The 20,078-nt window shown below is 39.3% G+C and overlaps 1 protein-coding gene across 1 annotated transcript in view; it reads right to left on the bottom strand.

Annotated features, from left to right (window-relative positions):
* The window catches only part of ATXN10 (ataxin 10), a 104,695-nt gene that overhangs the window by 39,033 nt on the left and 45,584 nt on the right, over positions 1–20,078 (bottom strand). Inside the window, exons 6-8 of the mRNA XM_009879720.1 lie at positions 18,749–18,914; positions 11,531–11,639; positions 7,859–8,028 (exon numbers count right to left, since the gene is read on the bottom strand). Of these exons, the coding sequence (XP_009878022.1) occupies positions 7,859–8,028; positions 11,531–11,639; positions 18,749–18,914 (445 nt within the window). The remainder of the gene's footprint in view (positions 1–7,858; positions 8,029–11,530; positions 11,640–18,748; positions 18,915–20,078) is intronic.

The following is a 20,078-nucleotide window of genomic DNA, read 5'->3' as shown; positions in this document are numbered from 1 at the left end:
GGGGGGCAACAGCACAAAACACTCTCTGGTGAAGACCGAGTTTAATTCACGTCTGCCACATGTATGATAACTACTACTCAGCCTATCGGAACAAGAAAGAAGTCCAAGAAACCTCTGAGAATTCTTCCATATCAAGGTCAATAACTTATTTTTAGATTTCAGTCTGGCTTAAAATGAGTATTTTTTCGTCTTAAACAGGCATATTAAATATCAATGCTACAGATGCAGTTTCAACACTTAGAGTAAGTGCTTATTGTGAGTTTGAAAAAGGTCTGGAAATGGCTGTTTGACAGCGGCATGCTGAGTTTTCCTTTAAAAAGGGCTACAGTCCTGTGCTGTGCCGCAATGGTAACAGGGTTCAACACCAAATAGGGTTCAAAAAAATCATTCAGATTCAAGAGGAGGCCAACAAGCCTGTAAGTTGGTACTGACTGTTTGGAAATGTATGCAGAGCCAGCTTGTTTTAATTTTGAATGTTAGAAGCCATCTAGTCATCTTACTCTTCTCTATCTTCCCTCTCCACTATAAATCAAAGCAATTAATTTCATTTCTAGAGCTATCCAACATCTTAATTTAAAACACTATGAACTTCACAAGAATAATCCTCCTCCCACAATCCTCCTTTTACTACAAAATGCCCAAGTCCTGTTCTTGCTTTTGGCAAATGTATGTTGCATAAAATCATCATTCTACAGGCATCTTCACATTGGCAGAAGCCAATGTAGTTTAGATTTATGTATATGTAAGGTTTGGTCAGAGTCTCAGCCTATCATTCATAGCAACATAATAATGTAGAGATTGATCTTCATACCCCTTTATCTGTTAGATGGTAATTATGGTAATCCTCCACATGAAGCAGACCAATAATACACTAGAAGGGAAGTACGGTAGTGTGCATATGTCAGCCTTCACATAACCATTAAGGATACCCAGGCAATCAATATGTGAAGATGTCTCTATGTAGTATGCAATTTTAATATAAAATTGAAGCGGTTTAAAATAAAACCTAAAGAAACACACACAAAAAAAGCTTACACACTATTAAAATAACCTTTAATATGAAACTTTGACTGTACCTAAGTACATCTAAGTTCCTTGCAAGAGAAAATGAGAAAAGTTTCTATGCATTGTATGATCAAGGCTTCAAGTGAAATTGGTCACACTGGACAAGTCACAAGGAACGACTGGATCAACTGTATCAATGGCCAAAAATTGGTGGGGCAGAAGGGGGAATACGAGCAGGATGAGAGGGAACATTAACTTGTTGCTTAAAAAGGGGCAGCACAACTGTCCTGGTTTGAGTTTTGCAGTATTCTCTAACAACAAATGAAACACACTGTTGTAAAAATAATTCAGCACTTTACAAATGGTACTGTTATTAGGCACGCATCTCTGACCTCAGGGCAAAAAAACTCCACACCAATCCTTTATTACTCATATTGTCGCATCACTTTGAGATCTTATGACTCTTTTTTTTTTAACAGTCTCTAGCACTTTGATGAAAATCTTGGCACTTCAGTAAGGATTCATGATTGTGACAGAACTGAAGACTAAGCTAAAAACTGTATGGGACCAGGACTAGAGACAGTTACCTCATATGTCACAACAGATATTTTAAAGACACTCTTGAATCACAGACGCTTTTCTGCTTGGGGCATCTTTATACTAGTTAGGTAGAGATCTCATTTCCACAGCAAAACCTAGGATTTTAAAGCACTTCTGTGAGAAAGTCCATTTTATGCTTTACCACTGGCTTTTACAGTGCTGTACCTAGACAAAAGTGCTCAGTCCTGCAACACTCTGAACGTTTTGGCCTTATCTAGCAAACCATTAAAACAAACAGATAGCTACAACATTAGAATAGCCCCATCCAAACAGTGGAACCAAAAGGCTCCTCCTTTTTTGCTCAACTCTAAAACAAGAACCTCTTCCATTTTAGGCTTGTGTTTAATATTAGGAAAATATAGTCATCACAATTATGTAGGCTTCTAATGGAGAAGTCAAAGCGGTTTATTTCTCTCCTCCCTCTCTCATCAGCATATGCAGATAAACGTGGGATGCTTTTCATTGCAACTAACTCCAAATCCTGCCATGCCAGGAAGAAGGTAACTACTTTAAAAAGTTAAACTACTCCTGAAGAAAAAGAATAGATAAGCTCATACAGTCTTTCTGAAAACCTTAGGGGAGAAAGAACCAATTGTTAAATAAAACAAAGTATTTGTCCTTAGTTTGAAATTTTCTAGTTCATAATCACTACAGCAAGAAGATTAAGTTTAGGAGCTGAATGGTGACGATTTGATATATGAATGATGGCACCTTTTTCTAACTGTATTCAAACTGGATGCATTGCATGCCCTGCCACAGTGAACAAAATAATGGAAAACTGAATTCCAAACAAGTCAAATCTTGTTCATACTTTCAGGCAGAACAGTCTTCAAATTAGGGAGCTAGTCTCATATAAGACAATTTGGCTTAGACATCTATAAAAAAAAATAATCCAGGTTACATTAAACAGATGTTTTCTTGCTACTTTTATTAAGATTAATTTTAACTGTAGAAGCTTCCCCCCTCCTCTTCTCCCAGAAGACTTCTTTTCTCAACTCTGCATTGACAAGACCCAGTATAACTGCGTTAGAGGAGACATTGCTGCTACCTCAAAGAAAAAAGAGGCATGTGAAAAAATTTCTCTCATAAATTGTTCACCTCATTACAGTGATTCCATTTGGGTAAGAAGGTGCCAGATGCCAGTACCAAAGACAACTCTGTATTTAAAATTCTCGCCCCCACATAAACAACAGAGCAACTTTACCAATGAAACACACACATTCCAGGATTAATATCCTACCATTGGGCCCATCAGCATCCCCAGTACCTAAAATGTCCTTGGCATAAGGGTATGGATTGCTTTCTTTACCTGAGGGGATTGGTTTTGCTTTCAGAAGACTGATTAAGAAAAAGAGACATCGCAAAAATAGACTCGTGCGTGTTCTCTATTCTGCAGGCAATGGAGATCTCCCAGCACGTATCAAACTGTCACAGCACACTAACTGTATTGCTAGCCAAAGTAAGCAGGTAGCAATAAACTATCTACCCTATCAGTAACAAGAGTCAGTTAAAGATGGCAAAGCCAGTGCAACCAGATTACAGCACCAAGCCCAAGCTAAGTGCTTTGCTCTTACTAAGTTAGCCTTAACTTTGCATTCAGAAACATCACAATTTTTCCCTTCAGGATCCCTCTCAAAAGGCAACAGTACAGCATGATCTCAGCATGCTGATGTTCTGCCAGTTGGCTGCTCCCCCGTTGCAAGGAACCCAGCTCACGTCTCGCATCTAGCTTGTTCCAGACAACGCTGCATCCTTTGGGAATAGTTTTCACAGGGCAGAAGCCCCAGGCAATTCAGATCTCCCCTGTCTGATCCCAGAGGTAACAGTGAATAGTGAATAAAGACTGCAATTAAACTTTGTCAAGCTTTCTTCTTCCTTTCAATTCCCTATCTAACTCCAGCAACATTATGTGATTGAAGTCTACGTAATTCCTCCCTTTACAAGAGAGGAAGGGAAACAATGCAGAATAAGGTCTACATCATTCCATTGCTTATTCAAGTACTGATGATACTTGCAATTAAATCAAGTATTTTAAACAACTCACACTGCATAAACACCTCACAACATAAACAACAGTTTTACGAAAAGGTTGTGCAGAGCAGTGCTATCTGTCACAATAAGGAAGAGACTAGTCATCTCACCTTCCAGCACATATTCTTGTAAACGAACAAAGCACTAGGGGTGCAGATTAATGGCTATGACCTATTTTGTATTTGTTTCATTTCTACATTGAAGGATTATATCCTCTACACTTCATTCATTAGGTTTCTTTCGTAAGTTTTATTCGTTATTAAAACAGTTGTACTATACTAGAGCAGCAGAAAGAGCTGCACTGAATCCATCACTTCATAGCTTTAAAATAGTGGAAAAGTGGATAGTGGAAAATGAGCGCCTAAAGCCTCCCCCCAAGAAAACAGTACAAATCCTGTACAGATGATAAAACTGAGGTGGTCAGAAGGCAAGTCAAACAAGGTGAGGGCAGTATGAAGGAATTTTCACTTTTTCCTTCTGATAACTTCATGCAACAGCTACCAGCCGAAACCTCCGTTCCTTCTTCAGCCTGACAACCCACCTCCTTCCTTCCAGTATATTTAATAAAAACACACAATGCATCTTTGTGAAGGAGACATAACAAAATACAAACCACAGGACTGCTCCGTATGTATGATAGTAACTCTTCCTCTGACAGGTCTTCCTCAAACAGAGAGAGAAAGCACAGGAGAACTGCACATCAATTGCAGGCTCTTGGCAGGTTCATCACGGAACTAGCTCAACACTTGGTGTCCTAAGTATAGTAGTTTTATTTTTTCTTCTCTCCTTTTCATGCAAGTGTGTGTGCAACTCAGGACATGCATGTACTGAACATTTACCCGTCCAAAATGAAAATTTTATCAGGCACTTTTCTTACAAATACCAACCCATCCAGCCCTGCAAAACACGCAAGTGGGCAGTAAGCCTGGTAAGACCCACCTTAATAATTGCATCTCAGTTTATGGCTTAAACGTCTGCCCACTCCCTTATATCTTAAAGAACTTATCACAATAGTGTAAATAAAACTATGAGAAAGAAGAGATGTAAAGAATGCATTCCTAATGCTAACAGAGTACAAGCTAAAGAACGCTTTTTACAAAGAATGGTTTTAAACAGAAAGTGAAGGAGCAATAAAGTACTAGTAGATATTTCTCTGTTCTAAAGCATTACAAGATTTTTCACCAGTGCCAAACCAGTGCGCTAATCCCCTGCAATTATTGTTCTTAGAGCACGTGGAGACCATAAACAGAGATGGAGAAGCAGCCTTTACAGAGCAATTATCCCCCTACTTCCAGGCATTCTCTGTTACTTTAACTCTGTCACTAGCACCCCATGCTGTAAGACTGCACCATTGTACAGAGAGAGAGACACACACTGCATGAGGCCTAGGCTGGCTCAAGACCCACCTCCCAGAGAACAAGCAGGTGGTCACTCAACTCTTGAAGAAGCTCCTGAAGACAGTGAGGCAACTCTGTCCATTCAGAGGGCTTAGCCCAAGTCACCATTCAAGCCCCAAATCTTTGAGGACTACTTATGTTTTCAGAACAAGTCAGGCAGACTAACACCAAGCACTAAGGTTATATTATAAAAATAGGGGGTAATTTTTTATTATCATTAGTGTGCTATTACACCATTTACTAACGCATTATCATTGTCACTGGGAAAAGAGCTCTACTAGGACTGGTAATTACAGAAAAATATTAGAGAAAACGAGTGTGAAATCCTCAGTTCATCAAAGAGTCAGAATACTAACAGCACTGTTCAAGAGCCTTTGGTAAGTGATGTGCAGCTCTCTCATGCCAGGCAACCAACTAAACTGACTGAAGAGAAAGCTGCTTCCCCACCTTGTGCCTACAATTCACATGGTAAGTCACCCACAAGCAACAGGCAATGGTAAAGCCCAAGGTCTCTCAGATGCGTTGGTCAGTTGGCTTGTTGCATAAAAAACACGACCTACCCTGTATTACATTACTTTTGATTGAATATAGAAAGTAAACTCTGTAAACCCAACAATGGATATAAAATAAGACCTATATTGTGAGATACTACTCGGAAGAGAGACACGGGAACTCAGGAACTAACCCTATTACCATTCAGTTCTTGGTCAGACACGTACACCACTTTGAACAATTCACTCTCATCTCAAAAATTCAGTTTTCTTATCTGTGCAACGATATGGGCTGCTTGCCCTGTCCTCACAAGCGTGTGTTTATGTATGGAAACTGCCTTAAAAATGACAAGTGCATTTATTAGAACCAATTTAAATGTATGAAATGAACTGAAGGTACAGACAGGATATCATACTATTGGCATTTCTAATGTTTCAACGGCATTTGTTCCATGATATCACACACAAGAATCTAAGTAATATTCAAGGCAGCATAAAGCAATAATATTTGCAGGCAGTTTAAGGCAAGTTAATACCCAACTTCCATTGAAAACACTAAGCCTGCATGCCTAATTGCTCCAGGGGCCTTTGAAAATCCCAGTGAAAATGAACAATAAGCAGTAAATCAATCCTTTCAAAATGAAAGCAACCCCCTCCTCTCCACTATCATAAGGTATTCCATCAAAATGTATTTCACTTACATAAACACATATTACATCATAACGGGTCAGAGCCAGAGCTGTGCAAGAGTGATTAATAGGGTTAATAATATTTTTCAGAAATATTAAAATCTTTTATAATATACTGTAATATAAATGGGGAAAGGGAGGATCATTACCATATTTCCCATCTATATGCCCGTATTATTAGCATTTGTCAGACAAAGAGGGTAGCATTCCTCAGATTTTCTATTTCTCTGCCCTGCAGAAAAAATAACAAGGAAATGGGAGTGCTTCCATCATACACTATGAAAACACCCTGCTGCCATTATAAGAGTCTAACTTCGTAGACACTGCCGCAGTTGAAATCAGCAGTTGATGGCATCAGTACAAAAGAATCTGTTACCTTTGTAAAATGAAGTAATCAAAACCAAAAAAATATTGAGGAAACAGAAGCTTCTAACAGAGATTGATTTTGCAATACTTAATGTCTCAATAGCTCCTTGGCAACACAGAATTAGACTCAGAGTATGTAATCATATGTAACTTCCTGCAGAGTAACCAGTATTAATTACTGTATTTTTAGTACTTGCTGACATGGGCCTCATGTAACAACACAAGAGAAGTAAAAATACTCCGCTATCTCCTTTACTCCTTCTTTGATGGAGCCTTTCTTGTACGTTTTTCATTTTCCAGTCTACAAATTGCTTCCTTGAGAGCAGGTGAAAACTTTGATTTAAATTAATGAGGTAAAGAAAGGAAAACAATCCCAAACTTCCCTGTTCAATAACAAATATCAATAACAACGGCCACTAAAGACCTTTTCCTTCCAGGACAAGGCTGCCATGAGGAAAGACATTTCTAAGAGAAAAGGAAGGTACAGGAATCAGAGGGTTTCTCTGCAACAAGAAACTCACAAAGAAGAACTGGAGAAACAGAAACCTTTCACTAAACTGATGCTACTGTAATACTCTACATGGTTACTTAGGCCAAATGAGAAAAGTAACCTACTTGATTTTTGGAAGTACTGAGACGAACTGTAAGATAACATTATTTCATGACTGATTTTCTTGCTGAAATGAGGTTAGTCTAACAAGTCCTAGAGGAAAGTTACATCTTTTATCACTCTAAGAAAAAAAGGTTTCATATTTAAAAATAACACTGCTGTTTCCTCTCTTTCCTCATGTGGAAACAAAACTAATTTTCTGTACAGGAATTCTAAAGATAAAGAGTTCAAAGTGATCTGATGGAAGCAGACGTACACTTTTATGGAAAAATTTAAGGAGCAGGAGGGAAAAAGCATTAGAGACTAATTCAAGGATTTAAAACTAAGTTCATGCAACAATTCCCAGCCATTTCCCTTCAAAGTGAAGTTGAAGTTTAGTCTCATTTTCTTTTCAAAGAAAATGCAAATGTGAAAACAATAAAGGAATTAGGCACTGGCTTGCATTCTTTAGGACTGAAGTAAAAGGCAGATAGGCACACATCACATTGTTATTAAACAGTTAGCATACCTGTTATAGCAGCTCAAAAACACTAAAAAATAAAATACCTCCTTTACATGACCATAATCTCTATTTGTACATCAACAATGTATTTTAATGAATAAAGTCCTGGTCAGGCACACACATCTGTTCACATGTCAGAGTTCTGCCAGAAAAATGTATTAACTTACCTTGTCTTGGTTTTCCTTATTTTTGTAACACAAATTTCCAATCAAACGAATGAGATGAGATTTAAAACCCACAGCTGGATGTGAAATTTCTTCTTGCCCTGTTATAGCATGTGTAGCAGTGAAAATATTTACAGTCTGTTTCCCAGCAAGATGAGTTAATCTCAGGGTATCTACAGAAAACAAGAATATTTTAATTAATTACCACATGAAAATTACTATCACTTTGTGCAGAGCTTGAACCTAAAAATTAGCAGTAAAAGTTAATCAAAATAATTTCAGATATTCAGCAATGTGTCAAAAGAACTTCGAACATTTTCTTAATTTCTTAATTTGTGCTAGTATAGCCATAAAAGGCCATCCCAAGGTCAGAGGTATTTTTTGTATCCTTTATACACACTTACATAGTTCAGACATGAAGTCTAAAGGCTGGTGCAATTGGTCGCTACTTGAAGAGTCAGAATTTGTAGGCTGTTGATGATTCTGGCACTATAAATATATTTCTAAAATCAAGTTTTTTAGAAAACTTTCTTTAGTTCAAATTTGTCACAGCAACACATACTAATTTTTCTCTGTTCTCCAGTCCGTTCCTAGCTCTGTAGTATGAGAAAAGATTTCAAATATATTTAGCACCTTGACACATCTTTACAAATACTTCAGTGCCATAATCTTGTCAACTGAGAAACACTAATGTTCCCATATAGTAAATGCTAGTTTACAGCAACTAGGATTTTTTCTACAATGGTCCAGAGAAAAATTGGGGAGAAGGGAAACTGAAATCTGTAAAAACAACATTCCACAAAGAGACCACACCCAGAAGAAAAGCTGAAATCATGTGAACACCTGACAGTCTATACAGCTGAGAAGCCAATTCACTAAAGGCTGTCCCTATATTTAAAAATTAAGCAAGTATTTCTCCTCTAAGCAACCTGCAATACTGCTAAATTGCCTAGCATGCCATTGCGCCCACGATACTTCATGCAACTTACTCATCTTTCATAGAAATTTGTTTGCTCTCGTAACTCATAAAAATTGGCAGCGTGTCTCATCTTTCTCATGGCATTCACTTTGTGTGCTTCCTTGCCTTATAGTCTTAGTATTTTCCCCCACACAAACAAATAAGAGAATTCTGTGGTCTTCCCAAACCTTCTCTCCCTGTCCTTAAGGACTCCTGAACAAAAGGATTAAAAACAAAAAATAAAACAAAACAAAAGACCCACAAAAAAGTTAATAAAACTCTTGAAAATTTTATTACAGTGCAGACAAAAATGCAATGAGCAATGCACCTACCTGGAAAGAGAGGTACAGGAAAAGGTGAAAGAAAAGCAACCATTTCCCATGGATGACGCGAACCCAGAGAGAACAGTGCTCCTCTCAAACGCTGCACATTGACACAACACAGCAACTGCTCCTGGGATGTCACCCAGGCCCTCAACCAAAGGACACCTCAATCTGCCTTTCTCTCATTATCTCAAAGAGCAACTCTTCCAAAATTTCCCTCAATCCAAAAGACCTCCCCGGTGATATTCCCCAAACACTGTGCAATCAAGTCATTCGCAGTGCTGAAGATATTATTAACACCGCAGTATTACTGTCTACCCCGATCCAACAATAATTGCAAATAGCAACACACGCTCCTTATTTGATACTTAAAAGACCATTCAGATATTTTTCAGATCTTTCAATCAGTCTTTTAGTAATTTCCAATAGGAAATTTCTCATGATATAAACTGTAGAGAAGAACTGCTTCATCAGAAGATTGATTAGACGAAAATCTTTTGCACTATCTATCATTCTTCTGGTCTTCAGAACTAAATACTGAAGGTGATATAACCCATCAATACAGTTTACTCTGTTGGCTAATCCAGGATTTAAAGGAGTCTTAAAGAGAAGCTACATGAGTTGATCCAATTCCTGTTGGCAGAGGGCATGTGGGAAATACGTAAGATGCACGTGGTAGCAATGTTCCAGCCTGCACCCGTTTCATTAGCCTGGAGACAGCTGCAGGGAAAAGTCAGTTCTAAACTTAAGTGACCTGTAGCTCCTTGAAATTCTCATTTAAGTTGAAAGACTTATAGAAGCATTCAGATGATACAATGCATACCTTTCAGTTTCCTCAAAACACACAAGCGTATATGCAAAAAATACATCTTGTTAGTCATCTTACTGTCAGCAATAAATCTATGAACCTGTCATCAAAAATTCAAAAAGAGAGGTTTGGCTGGGTTGGGTTTTTTTTGTTTGTTTGTTTTTTTGTTTGTTTGTTTGGGGTTTTTTTTTGTTTGTGGTTGGGGGTTTTTTTCCACAGCAAGGACTCTCCACACATATTAGTCACAGTTAAGAGCTGTTTCAGCCTTTTTCACTCTGATGTTTTAGCCAACATATTACATATTTCTCTTTAAAATCCATAAAATTTTACAATTTTCTCAGAAAACGGTGGCATACATCAGTTGTCTCAGAAAGTGCTAAGACTTAGGAAGGCACAAATCAGTATATGTCCTCCCTGAGCACACAGTTGTCTCAGAAAGTGCTAAGACTTAGAAAGGCACAAATCAGTGTAAGTATATGTCCTCCCTGAGCACATAGGGTCTCTCTGGACCATCCTGGCTTAGTTTTCTTTGTGTACAGCCCTTTGCTCGTTAGAATCATACAATCGTCTAGGTTGGAAGAGACCTTTAAGATCATCAAGTCCAACTATTAACCTAATACTGACAAAAACACCACAAAACCATGGCCCTAAACCCGTGCCTACATGTCTTTTAAATACTTCCAGGGATGGCGACTCCACCACCTCCCTGGGCAGCCTGTTCCAATGCTTAACAACCCCTTCTGTGAAGAACGTCTTCATAACAACCAATCTAAACCTCCCCTGGCATAACTTGAGGCCATTTCCTCTTGCCCTATTGTTTGTTATGAGTGAGAAGAGGTCAACCCCCACCTCTTTACAACCTCCTTTCAGGTAGTTGTAGAGAGCGGTAAGGTCTCCCCTCAGCCTCCTTTTCTCCAGACTAACCAACCCCAGTCCCCTCAGCCCCTCCTCATAAGACCTGTTCTCCAGACCCCTCATCGGCTTTGTTGCCCTTCTCTAGACTCGCTCCAGCACCTCAATGTCTTTCTTGTAGCGAGGGGCCCAAAAGTGAACACAGTATTTGAGGTGGAGCCTTACCAGTACAGCAGAATGATCGCTCCCCTTGTTGTTTCTTACCAGAAGAAAGCTTCTTTTGAACTGACCTTTAAAAGTCACTGAATTCGGTTAAGAACATGTAAACCGTACTTCGTTTCAAGTTTTCAGGAATTTAGGAAACAGAAGGCAACAGGCATGGAAAAGTCCTTTTTCTACTTCTTGAGGCAATTCTTCCACACACATTCCACCAGTGGAAGAACATAGGAAGCAGCTGTCCTTTGCATAACTCTTACTGTATAAATAGCACATTGCTGACAGTTGAATCAAGGCTCTGTTGGGTAATAGGAGCCAACAGAGTTAAGTAGAGAAGCAGGAAAATTCCAGGAACAAATCAAATATTTGAAAATGTAGATTAACTCAATCTCCTATTTACTTATTTTATTAAAAGGTCAGAATCATAATCGCCACCAGTTGTGAAAAACATGTTTTCATTCACAGAGCAACATGTTTTGCAAGCCAACAGTTAATAAACCTTGTGACTTTTCACTCACCTATGGCTGTTTCAAGCAAACCAGGCAAAGCCTGTAGATGTTCTAGCTGTCCGTTGTTTGATGTCATTTCACAAAGAACATCAAGAAGACGAATTGTAACCAGTGCTTCCTATAAATGAGAATTACATTTCTGAAAACGGCTTATGAAGGATAGCATAAGAACATAAAACTGACAATCTAAACGGAGGACAGGACCTCTAGCACCTCAGGTTCTTTGCAGGTCTTCTAAATTACCAAGAATAAGTTTATATAAAATGAAGACATCTTTCTACAACAACAATAACGTATTACACTGCAATAATTTCTTTTCTACAGTCAAACAGTGTTATACGTGCCCTGAAAAGTCACGGGGAAACCAAAACAGAGCCATAAGGGATAAAATTTTAACAAAAACACAGTAGCTTCCAAAAGCAGAAATGCAGAAAATTACTAGCTGAGAAAATTATTTCTGTATAAATGTTTTCTTTGAGTTTATTCAGTAGGAGCGTCCCACTTTAAAGATACAAACACCAACTGTAAGACACCAATTTGTTATCCGCAGGAATTTTGTAAAGTTCTGTGGTCAAATGAACTTTGGCTGCGAGAATTTACATTATTCTTGGGTAAATAGGATTGGGATCATAGATGCAGCATTTTGGTTAGGTATGAGACACACAATTTATTTGCATATTATTTATTCAGCCAGAGAACTATTTTTTCTCACAGGCTATGTTGATGCGTGTTTATAATGGCAATCCAGCACTTACAGAATTTACCTTAAGAGTGTATGGCATAATTTGGAACACCACATATTGCTCAAGAACCAGACTGCGACTGCAAGATGATTCCACACAAGGTGTGGTACATAAACTGCAAGGAGCCTTGAAAAGGCTCAGATATAGGTCACAGTAACTATTCATGCCTTGTCTGGTCCAGGACAAAGAGACTTTTACTTACCAACGGTACAATATTTTTGAATCCATATAATCAGTATAACATAATTGAAATAATCAACAATAGTGTTCAGTAATTCAGTACTACTATTACTCCCATGTTTTGCTCCTACCCATGCTCCTTGAAGAAAAATCGGTATAAGGTCCAGGTCCTAAAGCCGTGTTTTCACTTTTTTTCCTCAAGCAAGGATAGGCAGGTTTTACTTACCAACGGTACAATATTTTTGAATCCATATAATCAGTATAACATAATTGAAATAATCAACAATAGTGTTCAGTAATTCAGTACTACTATTACTCCCATGTTTTGCTCCTACCCATGCTCCTTGAAGAAAAATCGGTATAAGGTCCAGGTCCTAAAGCCGTGTTTTCACTTTTTTTCCTCAAGCAAGGATAGGCAGGTGCAGGTCACAGAATCACAGAATGGTCAGGGTTGGAAGGGACCTCTGGATATCTAGTCCAACCCCCCCACCAGAGCAAGTTCACCTACAACAGGCTGCACAGGACAGCGTCCAGGTGGGTTTTGAATGTCTCCAGTGTGGGAGACTCCACAACCTCTCTGGGCAGCCTGTTCCAGTGCTCTGCCACCCTCACAGTAAAGAAGTTCCTCCTCATGTTAAGATGGAACTTCCTATGTTCAAGTTTGTACCCATTCCCTCTCATCCTATCACTGGGCACCACTGAAAAAAGACTGTTCCCATCCACCTCACACCCTCCCTGTAAGTATTTGTAAGCATTAATAAGATCCCCCCTCGGTGTTCTTTTCTCTAGACTAAAAAGACCCAAGTCCCTCAGTCTTTCCTCATAAGAGAGATATTCTAATCCCTTAATCATCTTCATAGCCCTTTGCTGGACCCTCTCCAGCAGATCCCTGTCCTTCTTGAACCAGGGAACCCAGAACTGGACACAATACTCCAGATGTGGCCTCACCAGGGCAGAGTAGAGGGGAAGGACGACCTCCCTTGACCTACTGGCCACACTCTTCTTGATGCACCCCAGGTGAACAGGACTGGACCCAGTACTGACCCCTGAGGGACACGGCTCATTACTCACCTCCAACTAGACTCTGCACCACTAACCACAACCCTCTGAGCACTACCTGCCAGCCACTGTTCAATCCACTGCACTGTCCATTCATCTAACCCACACTTCCTAAGCTTGCCTGTGAGGAGGATGATGTGGGAGACAGTGTCAAAAGCCTTGCTGAAGTCAAGGTCTTCCCCTAAGTTATTCAATAAATTGCTTTCAACAGCACAAACCCAGCCTCTGAATACATTGGTCATTGTCCTGTTATGAAGTAAGAGTATCCCAACTGCATTTCATAGAATCATAGAATAGTTTGGGTTGGAACGGACCTTAAAGATCATCTAGTTCCACCCTGCCTTGCCACATGCAGAGACACCTCACACGAGACCAGGTTGCTCAAAGCCCCATCAAGCCTGGCCTTAGACGCCTCCAGGGATGGGGCATCCATAACTTCCCTGGGCAACCTATTTCTTTCCAATATCTAATCTAAATCTACCCACTTTCAGTTTGAAACCATTACCCCTTGTCCAATCGCTACACTCCCTGATAAAGAGTCTCTCCCCACCTTTCCTGTAAGCCCCCTTTAGGTACTGTAAGGCTGCTAGAAGGTCTCCCTGGAGTCTTCTATTCTCGAGGCTGAACAGCCCCAGCTCTCTCAGCCTGTCCTTATAGGAGAGGTGCTCCAGCCCTCTGATCATCTTCACAGCCCTCCTCTGGATCCAATCCAGTAGGTCCATGTCCATCTTAAGTTGGAGGGCTCTAGAGCTGGACACAGTACTCCAGGTGGGGTCTCATGAGAGCAGACTAGAGGGGCAGAATCAGCTCCCTCGACCTGCTGGCCACACTTCTTTTGATGCAGCCCAGGATGCAGTTGGCTTTCTGGGGTGTGACTGCACATTGCCGGCTCATGTTGAGCTTCTCATCAATCAGCACCCACAGGTCCTTCTGCTCAGGGCTGCTCTCAGTCCATTCTCGGCTCAGCCTATATTTGTGCTTTGGATTTCCCTGACCCATGTGCAGGACCTTGCACTTGGCCATGTTGAACTTAACGAGGTTTGCACAGGCCCACCTCTCTCTCAAGCCTGTCAAGATCTCTTGGGATGGCATCCCTTCCCTCCAGCACATCCAACTGCACCACACAGCTTGGTGTTGTCAGCAAACTTACTGAGGGTGCACTCAATCCCACTGTCCATGTTGCTGACAAAGATGTTAAACAGCACCGGGCCCAGAACCAACCCCTGAGGAACGCCACTCATCACTGGTTGCGACTTGGACATGGAGCCATTGACCGCAAGTCAAAGTGTGGCCATCCAGTGAAATCCTTATCCACTGAGTGGTCCATCCATCAAATCCATGCCTCTCCAATTTAGAGACAAGGATGTTGTGCAGCACAGTGTCAAATGCTTTGCAAAAGTCCAGGTAGAGACAGAGACAGTAAGATTTAGAAGACAGTAATCGGGTATCTACAATTTTTAATCTGTACTCCATTACCTACATACATAATGCAAGCTCTGTAGCAGTGGATACTATGAGGTGTGGCTTTTCGTTTCTCAGCCTCATCCTTTTCCCCCCCCCGCCTTTTTTTTTTTTTTTTTTTTTTTTTAAGATGTCTTTCTTCACTGTCCTCTACATATTGCTTCACAGAGTTTTACACTACTTTCTCTCCCTTTCTCTTATCCTACCATCTGGCTCAGTTCAGCAACTGTTCCACCTGGAGTTGAGAAGAGGAAGAGATTATATAGAAAGCACAAAAGAACCCCCAAATTCTTATCTACATTGGAAACTTGGTATTTTCAAAAAACTGTTTAAACATCTCTGGTTGGGTTCTCCCCCCCTCAACCTTCCAATTATTTTTTTTCGTCCTCCACCTGTACAAAAGAAAGGCAGAATAAAGCAGAAAATACTTCCTTTTAAAATTCAGCAACAAGATGCTGTTCAAATCCCAAAATATTTTGAAATCTGACAGCCATCTTGATGTGGATATAATCTGAAAAATAATTAAAGAAATAATTGAAGAGTTTTTAAATAAATACATTTCAAGAGAGATTCAGAAAAGATGTTCCTTATAAACAGATGAAATAAGAACTTAAAATCCAGGGAAGGGTTTTATTTTGCAAGTATGGTTGAAAGTTAGTGAAAGCAAACTGATGCTGAATTCAGGCTTATTATGGGAAAACTATTTTTAATATTGGTTTAAGCATGGCAGAAACATATGATTAGCTTTTCATTGGTTTGAGATAGAAGCTACAAGACCTGAAGTTCCTTAGGGAAAAAAGTCAATGTCTACATATAATAAATTAAACAGTGGATAGGACACCCAGACAACGTTTTAGGAGTCAGGCCAGTTCAAGGACTGTTCCCAAAAGGCAGTTTTCAAATGTGGCCACGCAGTTTTGGAGGCTAAGACAGCTTACTAGTACAGACATAGCCTGACCAATGCACTTGGCTTCAGGGCCACAGAAAAGCCCAGGCAGAGTTTAGTTGAATATCACAGATGTTGCTTAAAGCATTTTTAATGACAGACTGTACATACACAACTGTATTTTTTTCAGACAACTCCTACACAAAAACTAAAATATTTGTATAATAGAGGAGAAATTGGTGCAATTTTTGATCATTTCTAGTAAGAAAAGCAACAGTTCCATGAATTTAAGCTGGCATTTTTCTTTTCCCATGGCAAGCATATGTTATGAATAAATGTACACACATTCTTTTAAAAAACTATTCTTGCCATTGCTCTCCATTTATGCAGCTATTATGACTTATATTTTGTGCTCATTAAACAATCCACATTTCCCACCAAATAAGTGACACTCAATTTAACTTATCTTACATCATGTTTATGTTAGAGAAGGATAAAAAAATCAGTGTCAAGCAGGGCAAGTTATATAGTATTATTCTCAATACTGCTGTCCCAGCACCTTCAAGTTGGACAGATACCTCCTTCTGCTAGGCGCAAACAAATTTTTTTTTCCAAGAACTGAAACCACAGAATACTTGGAAAGTAACCACACAGGACAAAAAAGAAAAAGGGGGGGGACGGACAGACGACGGGACGACACACAGGAGGGGAAAAGAAAAAAAAAAAAAAAAAGAGAGAGAGAGAGCAATGAAATGAGAAAGGGGGGGAAGAGGGAGATGGAATTGTCTGTGTCTCAGTATATGTTCTCTTACTCCCAAGCTGATACCTCTACTAGAAGTAGTCAACCAAGTTTTCCAACATAACTTAAACTAAGCAGTTGGGGCAGTGGGAGGACATCGTGCTTCTTAGACAGGTAAGAAGAGATTTATTTTTTTTTTTAATGAATCCAACTATCACCTCCTCATAAAGTGGTTTTTAATATCTTTTCATAACACCTCTCAACATACCTTTAAAGTTCTTGTGCCCATTTAAACAGACAAACAAATTGGCAAGTACAACACTGTGTAACATGATCATATAAAAGCATTTAAAGACCAATATTTTTGCCTTTGATAGTAAATTAGTTGACAGCTGTTCTCAAGAGTTTCTACAAATGAAACTATTACAGGTTAATTTCATTTTAACAATAAAATGCTTCCAACTACATGTATATTGGGTAACCCAATTTCAACATACCACTGTGGTCATTTGACAATACAGAAGCTAGATGTGACTTTTTTTTAAAGATCTTCTGAAGAAAATACAATAATTACACTTCTGAAACTAAGCATGATTAATCGGTGAGAATCGGTAACTAACTCACTCTATGTTTGACTGACTAAAACATATTCTCAGGCTTTTAGTTTTCTGGCTTGTCTTAAATAAAAAACAAACAAACAAGCAAAACAACTCACCCCTAAATCAGCTGAAAACATTAAAACTTTAGCTATATGAGCGGGACCAAGAACTGAGAGCAGTATGACCTGGCACTGCTCACAATACGATGACCTAACAGCACAAACAAGGTCACTGCAAGTTATAGTGCAAGTTGCTTTCTGTATTCCCAAAGGCTTTGTTAGATCTTCAAGCAGCTTGGTGAGAGTAAGAGGAAAAATAGAAGACTGGATTATTTGAAAAGACCTCTACCCTTAGATGGCCTAAACCACCTTCCTGCACTATATGGGGTGGCAAGTAGCCAGCAACTCTTGAATACTTCATCAGGAGGAAATAAAATAAGCCCATCCAGGACGCAGCTCTGCTTCAGAGGTTCCCAAAGTGCAACCCACAAACCATCTGTGACCCATAAAAGCCTTCCTATTTAGCTTGCAAAGGGACTTCATTGTGGCCATCCTCAACAGAACCAGTTCATTAAGTCTGAGGCAATAACAGATTTCTTCCAAGTGGACTGGAGTTGGGGCAAGTGTCTGGGTGCTCTGGAGACAGGAGCACTGTCTTAGACTGCCACTAAGAGCCCAGCAAGCTCTGCAACTTGATGCGTGGACGCTAGCTGGCTCCAGGAGTGCTGCGTTGTCAGCACCATGCAAGGTCCACCAGAGAGCCCCAAATGATTGGGAAATGAGGAAGAGTCAGTAATGAAAGCCCTCGCTTGCCAGAATGATCACTATACATTTCAGACAGCTCCCTTGCACTGAGCCAATCACACACACCCCACAGCTCCCCACGATTAGAACTTGACCTTCCAGGTCCCAAACAAATCAGGAACACCTGCCTTACAAATAGACAAATGCACTGGGGGTTGGACTAGATGATCTCCAGAGGTCCTTTCTAACCCTGACCATTCTATGATTCTGTGATTTTCAGAGAACTACTATTTGGGACGTTAATGATGTACTAATTACCAAGTTATCATCAGTTATTTAAGTTTTTTAAAAAACCCACCCAAGATTTATTTACTTCAGTACTGCTAGAAAAAAATAATTTACTCCATTTTTACCCCAATTAGGGGGGGATGCTATAAATAAAATAAATATTTCAAGAATCAAAATTTTGATTCATATTTGAATAAAATATAATTCGCAACCCAAATAAATTATAGAAGTGATCCCTAGTAAGAACATAATAAAACACCCAAACATGTGACAACTTGAACATTTTTAAAATTTTGAGATATTTAATAACGTGGTAGATTTATTTCTATCTCGAAGTACCATTTTCTTCGTCATCCTCAAATTAAAAGCAAAATTGGGCTGCTGTCTTACAGATTCCACTGCGAACTCTCCCACTGCTTTCCCAATGTAAAGCAAACTGGGAATGTACACAAGTGCCACCTGGGTAGTAGCGACAGTAAAGATTTACCCCTTCAGATTCTAGTACTATAATGTTTTTTATAAGTCATACCTCATTTTCTGCATCTGCTGCAGAAGTTAACTTGAGCACAGCTTCACATTTCTCTTGGAAACAGCCTGCAAGGAAGTCAGCATGTCTCATAAACACGTTCATTTCTTCACTGTTAACTGGGTTCTTCTCACTTATTTTTGCCATCATCAGCTCTAACAAAGTAACTCTAGAATCAGAAAACAACTTGTTAATCAAATTCACTAAGCCATATAGAATTATCAGTAGAATAAGCTGATACAGCTTATGATAATGATACAAACAATTAGCATGCTAGTAATAGAGCTGATTTTTAAAAATGAAGAAGTTTTATGAACACTGGCAGTCAATTCCTGTTTGCTGGTTTATTTCTGCAAACTGTTCATTTAATTCATCATTCAATTAATACAATCTGGCCAGACAGTCAAGTCAATATTTTTCTCAAGTCTATTTAAATTTCTAACTTCTTATGTCCTAACACACCATTACTGTGACTGCATACTCCGTATGTCTAAAATTTCCACCAAAACAGCTCTTAAAAGCTGTTGTTAAATTCAGCAAAATAAACACAGACTACTTGACAGCTTCCGTTTGAAAATACCAGCTTTTCACAGCCCTTGCCTTGCATGCAGTCCTTCATTAATTCTCCTCCCCCAACCCCAAACCGATTCAGAGCAGAAACAGGGGAATTAAAAATTGATATGCACACTCGGGTCTTTACAGCTGTTTTATAATTGCCACTAGACGGACTACAGTAAATCCAAGGTAATTACTCATACACTCATTAAGAGTTACTCAGTGTATTAAATGAGTAAGTAAGTGGATACACAACGAAGCTGCTCTATAAAATGTACTTGGGTCATTTATTTTAACAGCTTTAATGTCATTTTATTTCTGATATCCCTTCAAGTTATTAGGACAAACTGGTAATATTTTGTGGAAGCTTCCCTGTACAACTCCAGCACAGAGGAGCACATGGGTTAGTGAAGTTCCACTGTAATTCTCTCAACCTGAAAGAGCGTTATTTATTGAATGAATGCAAGAGCAGGCTCAGGGTTTTCTTTCACTAAAATATTTGCAATTCAGATGGACAGACTGACATTTAAACATGTGGATTACCTCAAGTGCTTTTTCTTTTTCCTTTTTTTTTTTTTTTTAATTTACCAAGCAGGTTGTTACTAGGGGAAAAGTCTTTTTCTGTGGAAAAAGCACGGTCACTGCTTTATTAACCTCCAAGAACCCACCTCTATTAACTAAGTAACAGCGACTCGGTTCTTACTAAAGTCACCCCTTGATACCATTAACACAGCTGCATTAAACAATTATCCGAATGAGGACAAAAAGCTTTTTCAAC

This window comes from Charadrius vociferus, unplaced genomic scaffold, assembly GCF_000708025.1.
Source record: "Charadrius vociferus isolate BGI_N301 unplaced genomic scaffold, ASM70802v2 scaffold90, whole genome shotgun sequence".
In the NCBI taxonomy this organism is placed as follows: Eukaryota; Metazoa; Chordata; class Aves; order Charadriiformes; family Charadriidae; genus Charadrius; species Charadrius vociferus.
The sequence above is the reverse complement of the archived record's forward strand: the minus strand, read 5'-3'. Positions and strand labels throughout refer to the sequence as shown.